We start from the raw sequence: 14,426 nt of genomic DNA on the forward strand, positions 1-14,426 counted from the left end.
GAGGTGACCTGATAGAGGTGTATAAGATGATGAGAGGCATTGATCGTGTGGATATACAGAGGCATTTTCCCAGGGCTGATATGGTTGCCACAAGAGGACACAGGTTTAAGGTGCTGTGGAGTAGGTACCGAGGAGATATCAGGGGTAAGTTTTTTTACTGAGAGAGTGGTGAGTGCTGCCGGCAACAGTGGTGGAGTCAGATATGATAGGGTCTTGTAAGAGACTTTTGGATAGGTTAATGGAGCTTAGAAAAATAGAGGGCTGTAGGTAAGCCTAGTAATTTCTAAGGTAGGGACATGTGGGCCGAAGGGCCTGTATTGTGCTGTAGGTTTTCTATGTATGCAAGGCAAGCTTTTCACTGTGCATTGGTGCATGTGGCTAATAAGCCAATTTTAATTGCTCTATGCAAAATTTACCCATCAGCTCTCTTTGAAATCTATCTGATCTCATTTTAAACCTATGCCCTCAAGTTTTAGAATGTGCCCTTCATAATTTTATAAAATTCCTTTCAGGTCACCCCTCAGCCAACTTCACTCGAGAGAGAATGATCCCAGTCTGTTACTCTAGCCCTCCAGTCTCAGTAACATCCTCATGAACTGTTTCTGCAGTCACATTTTTCCTATAGTGCAACAACCAGAATTCCACACATATTACTCCATCTACTGCTAGCCAATGTTTTTATCTTCATCTCAAAAACATAACATTGTATTTTTTTTAAAAACCTGGAAAGTTTTAGAATTATTTTAATCTAAAAGTGCTTGATATTAGAGCTAAAATCTGGATCTAAGAAGGCCTGACTGGGATCCATTTGCTTTCATCAGTTTTTGGAGTTTTTCTGTAAATTCTTTACTCAGTAGCTTCATGCTTGTCAACTGAAGTTGCAAGTTATCAGCCAATAAAGAAATTGGTCTTACAATCAAGTTATGGTATAGTTGACACCAGGTATTTGGTTTCAGACTTCAATTTTAACCAGTGTCATTGATTGGAACCGATGGCATGAGGGAATGATGCAGAACATCAATGGGAGATTAGAACTCTGCAATCTGATAGATATCATGGACCACAGTTCTTCTGAAATTCTGAGGAAGTTCGCATGCTGTTGTGCTTATTTGGTTTTTAACCCATTTGTTTCTGCACTCCTGTTACTTTTTCTGTTTCCCTGAAATATGTTTGCAAGAACTCATGCTCGAGCTTTTGGATGTGATTCATTTTAGTGGCCGATAATGAAAATCTGATGTGTAATATGAGATGTTAATCAGACTTTCTCTTTACAAGCTGCACTGCGCTGCTTCCTCTCTACCGTTATCCCCAAGCCCAGAGGACTTTGGGCCTTGGTTTTGTCCTGTACCATTGCCCTGATCAGACCCTGCTCACCTGGGAATAGCTGTTCAGTACAAATTGCTTTTTGAATGCAACTCATTAAGTTTGCTTGTCTCAGTTGCTCAGCCATCAAGGATGTCCTTAACCCGTATTACCTGTTTGGATATAGAAATGAGCTGAGTATCACATTGCAACACTGATTTCTTTTTTCTCCTTTTGCTCTTGTAGTTCATTGGCAAATTAAAGCAGCTGACTTATCTGGACATTTCCAAGAACAACTTGGAGATGATTGATGATTCCATTTCTGGGTGTGAGAATCTACAGGACCTCTTGCTGTCCAGTAACGTGCTTCAACAGCTACCCGACTCCATTGGTATGTTGGTTTTTAATTGTGTATAGAATGCTTCGATGCTCTACTTTTAATATACGTATTTAGTGACAGTGATGTAAATTGAATTGCAATATTTACAATGTGTGACCATTTTATATTCACATAAGTGACCCCTGTGGGTGTTCATGAAATACAGGTTTGAAATGTGTGGCTGTTGGTACTGTGTTTTGCACTCGACCCCAGATTGATGCTGTTTTGCTTGGCTGTATTCTTGTATGGTTGAACAATAATTAAACTTGAAATATATCAAGGGTCTGATGAAGAATCTTTTCATACTCGTTTAATAAACGGCCAGCAGGTGACTCAAGTTCAGAAAAATTCTCTTCATGACATAGCCGATGAATATTTAAAAATGAGTAATTCCATTTTACTATATTTTTGTCAAGCAACTCCCAAGATTCCACTGTTGTATGTCTTGACATGTTTCCTTTGGCAAAGCCGCTTTATTTTTAACAAACCTAATGAATAAATTGGAACAAACACATAAAATTCTGTGTATTTAAATGATGGTGTCAACCGGTAAGTTGTGCCAAAACATCAAAAATTAACAAAAATATCAGAGTAACAAAATTAACAGAGTAACAAAAATTAAATTAAATCAAAAATTAAATTAAAAAGTACATGAAAACATGAATACATGGTGTATTCTATGGATTAATGCCTTGTTCTCTATTTCTGCTATGTGTCAACCAATTTCTAGTTTTCTTCGTTTTTTTTTAAATGTAATAGTTGATTTCCAGAAATTCTCCCTACAAAATTCACAGTACTGTTTCCATTCCTCAGCAACCATTTGCAATGCAGTTGTTCTGGATGCTTGAGCCAATGTCACTTTTGCCATTCCTGACTGAAGGAGGTAGAATTCAGCCATTCCTGGGTGAATGGGGAAGAGGGTACGTTCATGAATTACGGCAAAATAAAAGGCAGAAAGCGAACTCGGCAATGAGGAAAACCCAAAAATTTGGTTGAGTAACTCATTAAGTTGAGATTAAATTAAAATTAAGTTAAAATTTTGAAAAAAATATGAAGTGGATCACTTGCAGCTTTGTGAAACAAAATATCTTAGGAGCACAAAAACAGGAAAATCTTCAGAGTAGTTAATCAAGCTTTTTAGATTAATAACTACTCTCTCTTCTTGGCTTTAAATCCATTTCATTCACTCTGGACAGTCTTCTATCTTGTGCCACGAACTCCATGCTAATTTGTGTCTTTTTTTTATTGGTCTTATCTTGAAGTGATGTATATTGAGGAGGGTGGAGAATCTCTTCACCTAGCACATCAATTTTGTTCTTTCTTTTTCAATCTTTTTATTAATACCAACATATTAAGATAACAAAAATTAATACATAATTGTTGGGATTACAAAACTAAAAGATAACATAAATGGATACATAAACAATAGATACAAAATAATTAATCTCCCAAAATCATACATGATACAAATATAATGTGTACAGACAAGAAAACTAGGTGTAACAATATGGGAAAAAAATCAGAAAAAGATGAGAAAAAATTACATACCCCAAACAAAGCAAAAAAAAAAACTACTCTTAACAAGCTAACCACTAACTTTTAAAAAAGAGAAAGAAAAGAAACGTGGGCTGTTTATAATATCTGAGAAAAGAAAAAGAAAAAGTGGCATCAACTCTGATCCTCTCTACATGTATATAATCAGAAACAGAAAGAAATAGGTTTGGAAAAGGTCAAATTACATCATATGAAAACATTGAATAAATGGCCTCCAAGTCTTTTCAAATTTAATAGAAGGATCATATATGACGCTTCTAATTTTTTCCAAATTCAAACATAACTTAGTTTGAGAAAACCAATGAAATGTGGTAGGGGGATTAATCTCTTTCCAATTCAACAAAGTAGACCTTTTAGCCATTAATGTAAGAAATGCAGGAGATAAATGAATTGGCTCATGAACCAAAAATTGTGGTGATAGGGCGAGGTTATAAATCAATACTCAATACCATATAAATAATATTGAAGATATCTTTCCAATATTTTTTCAAAGATGGACATGACCAAAACATACGAGTTAGAGAGGCTGTCTCAGAATAACATCTGTCACATATAGGATTTATATGGGAATAATAACGAGCTAACTTAAGTTCACTATTCCTATTGAGAAATGGGAAAAAAATTCTTCAATTAGTTAATTCATCCTCTATATGTTCCAAACATTCGTTGATACAGTTTAAAGTTGTGCACAGGGCTCATATGTTCAAGGATAAATTAGCTTGTTATTATTAGCACATCAATTTTGAAAGCTTCAACTTCTTCCACTTGTCAAAAATTTTTTTTAAAAACTGCATTAAAACCAGACTGGCAGTTAAATGTATGAAATGAATCGTAGTAATTGATTAAAGATTTAAGATTCTAGGTTGTTTATTGTCATTCTCCAGTACTCGAGTGTAAAGGAGAACAAAATGATTGTTACTCTGGATCCAGTGCAGCATAAACAATACAGGCATAAACTACTCAATAAATATGAATATAAAAGCAATCCTGTAAAACATATACAGGTGACTGTTGAGTGTGGCCGGAAAACTTAAAAGAAATAGCTGGCAGTTTTACAGTTTTTTTAGCCAAATGGAGCTCTATTATGTAAAGTATTACAAACTGGTGTAAGTTGAGAATGAATGTTCAAGGAAGGTTGGTTGGTGGGGCTGAGGAAGGTGAAGGGGTTCATTTCAATTAAGGAGCAGAAGAGCATGAACATAATTCCAAAAGAAAATTTAGAGAGTTTGAGGTAAAGAAACTAATCGAGTGGTGAGCAGAAGTCATTTAGGTTTAGCTGAGCTTGTAGTAGTCCAAAGCCTTTTAGTGGCCCTTGGCCTGGGACAAGGCATTTATGTTGTTCCCCAAGGTTCCCCTACAACATGAGAAGGTAATGGGTCCAGGTCCACACCTTAGCAAGGACTTGGACCCATTGCAATTTGCCTATCGCCACAATAGGTCAACAGCAGATATAATCTCAATGGCTCTTCACAGGGCTTTAGACCATCTGGACAACACAAACACCTTTGTCAGGATGCTGCTCATCGACTAAACTTCAGTGTTTAATACCATCATTTCCACAATCCTGACTGAGAAGTTACAGAACCTGGGCCTCTGTACCTCCCTCTGCAATTTGATCCTTGACTTCCTAACCAGAAGACCACATTCTGCGTGGATTGGAGGTAACATCTCCTTCTCGCTGATGGTCAACACTGGTGCACCTCAGGTGTGTGTGCTTAGCCCACTCTCTATACACATGACTGTGTGGCTCGCCTTAGCTCAAATACCATCTACAAGTTTGCTGACGATACAACCAGGTGCTGACGAGAGACTGTACAGGAGATATGCCAACTAGTGGAGTGGTGTCGCAGCAACTACCTGGCACTCAACGTCAGTAAGCGGAAAGAGCTGACTGTGGACTTCAGGAAGGGTAAAATGAAGGAACACTTACCAATCCTCATAGAAGTGGAGAGAGTGAGCAGTTTTAAGTTCCTGGGTGTCAAGATCTCTGAGGACCTAACCTGGTCCCAACATATCATTGCAGTTATAAAGAAGACAAGGCAATGTCTATACTTCATTAGGAGTTGAAGAGATTTGGCATGTCAACAAATACACTCAAAAACTTCTCTTGATGTACTGTGGAAAGCATTCTGACAGGTTGCATCACTGTTAGGTATGGAGGCGCTACTGCACAGGACCGAAAAAAGCTGCAGAGGTTGTAAATCTAGTCAGCTCCATCTTGGGTACTAACCTACAAAGTACCCAGGACATCTTCAAGGAACAGTGTCCATTATTAAGGATCTCCAGCACCCAGGGCAGGCCCTTTTCTCACTGTTACCATCAGGTAGGAGATACAGAAGCCTGAAGGCACACACTCAGCGATTCAGGAACAGCTTCTTCCCCTCTGCTATCCAATTCCTAAGCGGGCATTGAACCCTTGAACACTACCTCACTTTATTAAAAGTTATTTCTCTTTTTTGCACGATTTTTAATCTGTTCAATATACATAGACTGTAATTGATTTATTTATTATTATTTTTTCTGTATTATGTATTGCATTGAACTGCTGCTGCTAAGTTAACAAATTTCACAACACATGCCAGTGATAATGAACCTGATTCTGATTCTGATGAAGCAACAAATTAACTAGTTGGATTAATGAATTCCTGTTTTCAGTCTCGGCCAAGAACTGGGCAAGAGAAAGTACTTAGTGCTTTCTGAACTTGAATGCAGAGAGCATAATAAAGAAATGAAAATTAGGGTGAAATAGTTAACAATGAGGGGGGAGCAAGCCTTAAATCTTAACTTAATATTTTCTCGACTAATTAATACTTGTAACTGGTCTGGCTTTAGGTATATAGAACAAAGTTTCAGTGCTGAAGTGATTTAATTGCACTTTTGGTAGATCACTTTTTACAACTGAAATGAGCAAAGTGGAGCTTGCTGCATTAGTGGGAACTTGTGTTAGTACATGACTTCCTTCCTGCCCTTGTTTTTATTACCGGTCTCAGCAAAGAATTGAGGTAGCAAAACTTGCAGAGGAGTAGGGCAAATCAAGGAACAATGTAGCAATTTCTGCTTTCAATTCTTCATGTTGAATTTGTTCCTCTTCATTTCTGGTTAAAAGAATGAGAGCTAAAAGCCGCATTTTTAACCATAAAATCTGAGCCAGTTAGAAACCTAAAACTGAGTGAATGTTAAAAAAAGATACTTTGTATTATACTATTGATCTTGCAATAACTCACTTTGAAAAACAAATTATACTTTTTAACCTGTTAGTAGAATGCCCTGTGGCTCATTGCTGTCTTCTGCATTGCAATATGCTGGATGAAACTGGCTTCTGTGGAACCATCAACTTCAATTTTTTTTTGTATGTTTATATTTGTTTATATTTTAATTTTTGATTTTTACAATCATTTTTAATTTTATATTTGTGTGAGAAGTATTGTTTTAAATTGAACATTTGAACTGGTTGGGCCAGAACTCAGAGTTCAGAAGAATTAGGGGTGATTATGCGAAACATATACCACTGAGTGAGCTTGCATGGCAAATGCTGAGGGGTGTGTTTGACTTGTTGGGGGAATCTTGAAGTAGGCCATAGTTTCAGAGTAAAGATTCAGAATAGAACTTTCATTTCTCTAGGTTATAGTTCTCTGCAACCCCAGATAATTGTAGTAGTTAAATATTTGAGAGATTTTTTGACAAGGGGATTGTGGAGGTCAAGCAAGAAGATGGAGTTAAAAATCAGATTGGATATGAGCTGACGGAACGGCGGATTGAGTTTGAGAGGCTGGGCCGACCATTAGTCTTAGCTTGTATTCTTAACTTCAGTCATTCTGTACATTTGACCTACAATTCTTAAGAACCAATTCGATATAATTATAATTGTTCATTAATCTATATTGCAGGTTCCCTTAAAAAGCTCACTACACTTAAAGTGGATGAAAACCAATTAATAACTTTGCCAGACTCTATTGGAGGGTAAGTACTTGGGATAGATCTTCCAATTAAAGAGCTATAACTTGTTGTGAGTAGCCAATACTTGGAGAAAATTATTTTGTAAACTCTTTAAACTTGTTGGTTATGTTTCTTGTCAGAAGAACCTTTATCATGGTTCATGTCCATGGTGGAATGTTTTGATAAGTATGCGAAACAGAGTGTTGGTTATGGAATCATTTGTTTATTTGTGTTTGTATAGGCTGTCCTGTTTAGAAGAACTTGATTTCAGTTTTAATGAAATTGAAGCTCTACCTCCTACAATTGGGCAGTTACAGAATCAAAGAACACTTGCTGCAGATCATAATTTCATTACAGATCTTCCATCAGAGGTGAATTGTTAATCGTGTTTAATTTTTGTTGGCACTAAGTCATAGTTCTTTTGGTAATTGTTATGAAATATACTGTTATTGAAAGTACCTTGTTTATAATCAGATATGCTGTTCCTTACCAGTGTTCTTTTTTTAAACCATGTACTTTAGAATCTAAGCTGAAAGTTTTCAACCTTAATGGCCATTATCTTTAATATTGGGTGTTAGCTGGAGCTTATTCTGAACTGAAATAATTCACATTTTAAAAGTAGTCAGTTGTGATTTGTAGGGTATAGAATTAGTTCTGTAGCTGTGAATTGGTGGTAAGCTGCAGAGCAGACGAGTGAATGAGTGGCTAAAAGTGCAGCTAATATTGAGACATGGGAAAGTTAACAACATGTTTGTGTATCTCTGGGGGGGGGGGGTGTTCTGATTTGGATGCCATGGTGGTGTACTGGTTAACGCGATGCTATTACGACTCAGGGCATCGGAGTTCAGAGTTCAATTCCAGCCCCTATAGAAGGAAGCTTGTATGTCCTCCCTGTGACTGCTTATGGGTTTCCTCCCACAGTCCAAGGATATACTGGTTAGTAGGTTAATTGGTCATTGTAACTAACTTGCCCTATGATTAGGTTAAATAGGTGGGTGACTGAGCGAAGAGACTCAAAAGTGCTGAAAGGGCCTGTTCTGCACCATGTCTTTAAGTAAATAAAAAAAATAGATTGTTAAATTTGGCAGTCAAGTTATTTGTTGTCCTACTATCAATAATACTTTCTGGAGAATATACATATATCAACTTTTGAACAAAGGGTGATGTTCAAGTTAAGGATTTGCTGATCGATTCATCTTTTTACATCAGCTTGTAAATTGTTCATTTTTGGATCTTCAAGTAGTAAAGTTTAATGCCCATCCTGAACTGGTCCTTTGCAAAATGATTGCGAATCCTTGGATTGGCTTGCTGCTCTTCTAATGGTGAAGTCCCTTCAGAGTGCTGTTGAGTCGAGGAATCTAATTTTAGTAGTACAATGATCAATATATCTCTGACCAATGGAGTATGCCTTGGCTGGGAATCTGAAGGTGTTGGTGATTCGACTCATTGAGATGATTTTTATGGTGGTAGAGTTCATCAGTTTTGGGGGTATTGCTGGAATAAGTAAAACAAGGAACTGTATTTTGCGAGAGTACTGTTTAGTCACTGCACGCTGGTGAAAAATGAATGCTGGAGTAGTTGAGGTGCCTATTGAGTAAGCTGCTTTGTCTTGGGTAGTGTCGAGCCGCAGGCAAATGCTATGTTAACCTCCCCACCCCTACCCCACCTTTAAGCTTATGATCTGGTGTTTGAAATTTCCACGTGGGGGGGCAAAGGGATCTTCAGTACCTATTTTACATAATTCTGTCAGGCCTTGTCCAAAGTTTGTCCATGACACCAAGTAAAATATATAATCTCGGCTTCCATTGCAAACTTGATCTCCTCGGAAGAATTTGGGGCAGTCTGTCACTACCACAGCATTTGCATTTCTAAGAGGAAACTGCAAAGCTAGTCCTGAAGCTTTTTATTGAGGTAAATGGAATTAAGAATTTCACAGGTGATAGCTAGTAAGTTAACATCAAGTTCATCAGGGCAAATGTTAGCTTTATATTAGACACCAAAATGTTGTAAACTCATTTTGTCTTTGGTTTGGAAGGCTATCGTTATGATGATGGGACAGACCTTCATGACTTATAGAATATATGGGTGGTCTGTTCTTGCACCTGAATGAAAATCACCCCTATGCAGATTAGTTTGGGCAAATGAATGATGGTATATTCTCTACCCAAATCTGGCTGAGCTTTAATTGCATGAAGGTTAAATAAATAGAAATTTGTAGTAAACTCAGCCTGTGATGTGGGATTCTACCACCACAACTCAAGTGTCACTGGAGGTGTTATGTGCTATTGAATCGAGCTCTGGCATCGTAATACTGCTGATAGGTTTGTTGGATGACTTCTGTCCCTGAAATACTCCTCATCACTTAACCTTGATGCTCTAATACTGTGCCACACCAGTTTCAGGAGAATTTTATAACTGTTGTGACTTGTTCGATGATTCATCCCAGTCTCTCCTTGCAGTGATATAATGTTAGTGCATTAGTTTATGCTGTTGTAAATAAATGTCTCATTGAGACAGTTTGATTTATTTCAGATTGGTAACTGCAAGAATGTGACTGTACTGTTCCTGCATTCCAACAAGTTGGAGTATTTGCCCGAGGAAATGGGAGAAATGCAGAAATTGAAAGTTATTAATCTCAGTGACAACCGGTTAGTATTTCAGAAATGAACTTTTAAAATAAATACAGATATTAAAAGATTTTTAACCATTGTAGAATTTGAATATAGTACAGGGATGAATCTATAATTCCAGAGTTTGGATTCAAACAATTCTAAGTTTACAATTGACAATAAACTGGTGGGAGGCAGTTAACTATTTTTAAAAAGAGGGAGAAAATAAGTGTTTTCAGAGAAGTTGTCATGCGATGGGGAGACATCTTAGGAATTAGTAAATTGTTTTATTATTGTCCTGTGTATTGAAATACAGTGGAAAAACCTTGTCTTGCATGTTGTTCATTCAGATTAATTCATTGCAACAGTGCCTTGAACTAGTTGAAGGTAAAGCAATAGTAGTGCAGGATAAAGTGTTGCGGTTCCTGAGAAATTCAGGGCAGATGCTGTAGATGACAAGGTGCAAAATCATAATGAGGTAGATTGAGGTCAAGAGTGCATCTTGTAGAGCGAGGGATCTGTCTAATTGTCTCAGAACAGTGGGGTAGAAGCTGTTCTTGAGCTTGGCAGTATGTGCTTTCAGGTTTTTCTATCTGATGAAAATGGGGAGAAAAGGGAAAGTCTTGATGCTGCTGGCTGATTACCGAGGTATTGAAGAGCTCCCATGGAGCGGGAGCTGTTTTCAGTGATCTGCTGACCAATGTACACAACTCTAGTTTTTTGTGGTCATGGGCAAGGCGATTACCATACAGAGCCATCATAAGAGCATGAGATATAGGAGCAGAACCAGGCCATTTGGCCCATTGAGTCTGCTCCATCATTTCATCATGGCTGACCCAATTACCCTCTCAGCCCCAACCTCCTGCCTTTTCCCCATATCCCTTCACATCCTGACTAATCAAGAATTTATCAACCTTTGCTTTAAATATACATAAAGACTTGGCCTCCACAGCTGCCTGCGGCAAAGAATTCCACAGATTTGCCACTCTCTGGCTAAAGAAATTCCTCGCCTCCATTTTAAAAGGACACCCCTGTATTCTGAGGCTGTGTATTCTGGTCTTAGACACTCCCACTCTAGGAAACATCCCCTCCACATCCTTTCAAGGGCTTACACCTTTCGATAGGTTCCAATTAGGTCAACTGCATTCTTCTGAATTCCAGTCAATACAGGCCCAGAGCCATCAAACACTCTATATAACAAGCCGTTCAATCCTGGAATCATTTTCATGAACCTCCTTTGAACCTCTTTGAGTTTCAGCACATCCTTTCTGAGATGAGGGAAGCAAAACTGCCAACAGTGCTCTATAAAAGTCTCTACATGACATCCTTGCTTTTATGTTCTAGTCTTCTTGAAATGAATGCTAACACTACATATGCTGCCTTCACCACAGACTCAACCTGCAAATTAACCTTTAGGGAGCCCTGCACAAGGACTCCCAAATCCCTTTGCCTCAGATTTTTGTATTTTCTCTCCATTTAGAAAATAGTCTACCCTTTCATTTCTTCCACCAAAGTGCATGACCATGCACTTCCCAACGTTGTATTCTATTTGCCATTTCTTTGCTGATTTTCCTGATCTGTCTAAATCCTTCTGTAACCTCTCTTTCCTCACAACTACCCGCCCCTCCATTTATCTTCATGTCATCTGCAGACTTTGCAGCAAAGCTATCAATTCCATCATCCAAATCATTGATGTGTGAGGTAAAAAGAATTGGTCCCAACGCAGACCCCCACGGAACATCACTCGTCTCAGAGAGCCAACAAGAAAAGACTCCCTTCATTCCCGCTCTTTGCCTCCCGCCAATCAGCCACTGTTTATCCTTTCTAGAATGTTTCCTGTAATCCCCTGGGCTCATAGCTTGTTAAGCAGCCTCGTATGTTATCAAAGGCCTTCTGAAAATCCAATATCTACTTAAGATATGGGGACCAAAACTGTTCACAATACTCCAAGAGAGGCCTCACTGGTGCTTTATAAAGTCTCAACATTACATTACATCCTTGCTTTTATATTCTCATCTTCTTGAAGTGAATTTTAACATCACATTTGCCTTCCTTACCATAGGCTCAACCTGCAAATTAACCTTTAGGGAATCAATTTTCTTTGTGTATCCTGCCTGTTAGTACTTCAAAAATTCTGTCAGATTAATCGGGCAAGAATTTTCCTGAAGGAAACCATGCTGATTATGGCCTATTTTATTTATATTGCTCCAAGTTCCTGGAGACCTTGTCCATAATAATTGACTCCAACATCTTCCCAACCACTGAGGTCAGACTAATTGGTCCATAATTTCCTTCCTGCCTCTCTCCCATGACACTTGCAATTCTTCACTGTTCTGAAACCATTTCAGAGTTTAGTGATTCTTGAAGGATCATTACTGAAGCCTCCACAGTCTCTTCAGCCATGTCTTTCAGAACTCAGGGGTGTACACCATCTACCTTCAGACCTTTGTTTCCCAAGAACATTCTCTGTAGTTATGGTAAATTCATGACCTCTGACACCTGGAACTTCCACCATACTGCTAGTGTCTTCAAAAGTGAAGACTGATGCAAAATACTTATTCAGTTCATCCGCCATTTCCTCGTCACCCATTACTACCTTTCCAGCATTCTTTTCTAAAAGTCCGACATCCACTCTTACCTCCCTTTTACACTGTGTTTCTGAAGAAACCGTTGGTATCCTTTGCATTTCCTCAGCTCTGTCCAAAATGATTGAACACCTTCTGACCCTATGTCCCCTCTTTCTAATGATCTAATTTCATTTTTTGCCAACAGAGTCACACTACCCCCTCTGCCTTCCTGCCTGGCGTTTTGATTAAATGTGTATCTTCGGACATTAAGCTCACGGTTATAATCTTCTTTCACCTATGATTCAGTGATGCCTACAACATCATGCTTGCCAGTCTGTAACTGTGCTACAAGTTTATCGACCTTATTCCACATACTACGCACATTCGAATATAACACCCTTAGTCCTGTATTCACACCTTTTGATTTCTGTCTGCCTTTTATGTTGCAACTCGTCCTGCTGACTGCAATTCTGCCCTGTCATTAGTCTCTCCTTGCCAGGCGTCTTATTGCACATTGCTTCTGTTTGTAAGCCAATCTTCAGCATTATCACTCCAGTTCCCATACCCTGCCAAATCAGTTTAAACCTACCCAGAAAACTCCAGCCAACCTGTCTGCAAGGATACTGGATCCCCTTGGGTTCAGGAATAACCTGTCCCTTTTGAATATGTCATACAGTACCTTCCCCGGAAGAGATCCCTAAGATCCATAAATTGAAACACCTGTCTCTTGCATCACTTCCTCAGCCACGCATTCACCTGGCAAATCATCCTAATCCTACTCTCACTGGCACGTGGCACAGGCAGCAATCTGGAAATGACTATGATGGCATCCTGGTTCTCAGCTTTCTACCTAACTCCCTAAAATCTCTTCAGGACCTCCTCACCTGGTCTACTTGTGTCATTGGTGCCGATCTGTACCAAGACTGTTGGCTGCTCACCCTCGCCCCTGAGAATGCCATGAACCAGATCCAAGGTATCTCAGATCCGGGCACAAGGGAGGCAACATACCATCCAGATGGCCCTATTACACCCACAGAATCTCGTTTCTGTTGCTGTGGTTAAGGAGAGTCTCCGATCAACACTACCCTTCTTCACCTCTCTGCTCCTCTGAGCTGCAGCACCAGACTGTGCTCCAGAGACCCGGTCACTGTGGCTCCCCCACGATGGCATGGATCTGTTTTGAGGTAGACGAGTTGCAGTGGGTTCTGGTTGTCTGGGAGAAGGGGGGGGGGGGGGGTGACCTCTGCTCTAACCAGTACTTCCTGATAGTGGATGTCAGAGCCACCGAGCATTAGTCACTAAGGCACATTATCTTGTTTTTCTTGGGAACCAGGGTGTTAGTAGTGTTAAAGCAGGTGGGAGCCTGAATGAAGCAGGGAGAATTTAAGGGTTAAGATAGAAGAGCGCTCGAAAAATAAGGCAAAATATCGTAAATTTAGGGAAGGGAGTTGGTCTTTGAGGATTATGAAAATGAAACTGGTAGAATAACTGGTAAATGTTTCAGGAAGTTCTCAAGAAAGTCCTATGTAAAAGGGTGTGCTAAATTAAAATGCATGATGTTGCCGTAATATTTCGGCATGGAATAATAATAGACTGACTGACAGGAAACAAAATGGGAATAATTGGGCATTTTACACAGTGGCATTTATCTGTGTTTGGGCTTCAGTTATTCATAAAGCAGAAACATGATTTGCACAACAGAACCAACAGTAAATTTTCAAAGTTCACTGATCACACAGTTCTGTGTGGTATTAAGATCTTGAATAAAGAGACTTCAGTGCAGCTTAAACAAATTGAAAGGCTGGATTAAAGCTTGGAGTTTTACGTGCTGAATGCGGTAACTGGGGCGAGCAGAGAGGATAACGTGGTCAGGATGGATCACTTGGGCTGAAGGTCCTGTTTCCACGATCCATTACTCCGATGCTCGAGTAAAATCTTGCTCGGTATATCGTGTACATTTCTAGCTTCCCTGATTTAGCAAAGACATTGTCAAGCTGAAGAGGGTGCAGAAGAGATTTATAAGCATGCTGCCTAGACTAGACACCATGATATATAACACAGTTGAAGGTGGGCATGCAG

The 14,426-nt window shown here is 39.0% G+C and overlaps 1 protein-coding gene across 7 annotated transcripts in view; it reads left to right on the forward strand.

The window, feature by feature from the left end:
- erbin (erbb2 interacting protein) overlaps nucleotides 1-14,426 on the forward strand; it is a 221,013-nt gene that overhangs the window by 156,871 nt on the left and 49,716 nt on the right. For all 7 annotated transcript variants that reach the window (XM_059974399.1, XM_059974400.1, XM_059974398.1 and 4 more), the window contains 4 exons: nucleotides 1,549-1,693; nucleotides 7,123-7,195; nucleotides 7,413-7,542; nucleotides 9,704-9,819. In XM_059974399.1, the coding sequence (XP_059830382.1) occupies nucleotides 1,549-1,693; nucleotides 7,123-7,195; nucleotides 7,413-7,542; nucleotides 9,704-9,819 (464 nt within the window). The remainder of the gene's footprint in view (nucleotides 1-1,548; nucleotides 1,694-7,122; nucleotides 7,196-7,412; nucleotides 7,543-9,703; nucleotides 9,820-14,426) is intronic.

This window comes from Hypanus sabinus, chromosome 7, assembly GCF_030144855.1.
Source record: "Hypanus sabinus isolate sHypSab1 chromosome 7, sHypSab1.hap1, whole genome shotgun sequence".
Classification (NCBI taxonomy): Eukaryota; Metazoa; Chordata; class Chondrichthyes; order Myliobatiformes; family Dasyatidae; genus Hypanus; species Hypanus sabinus.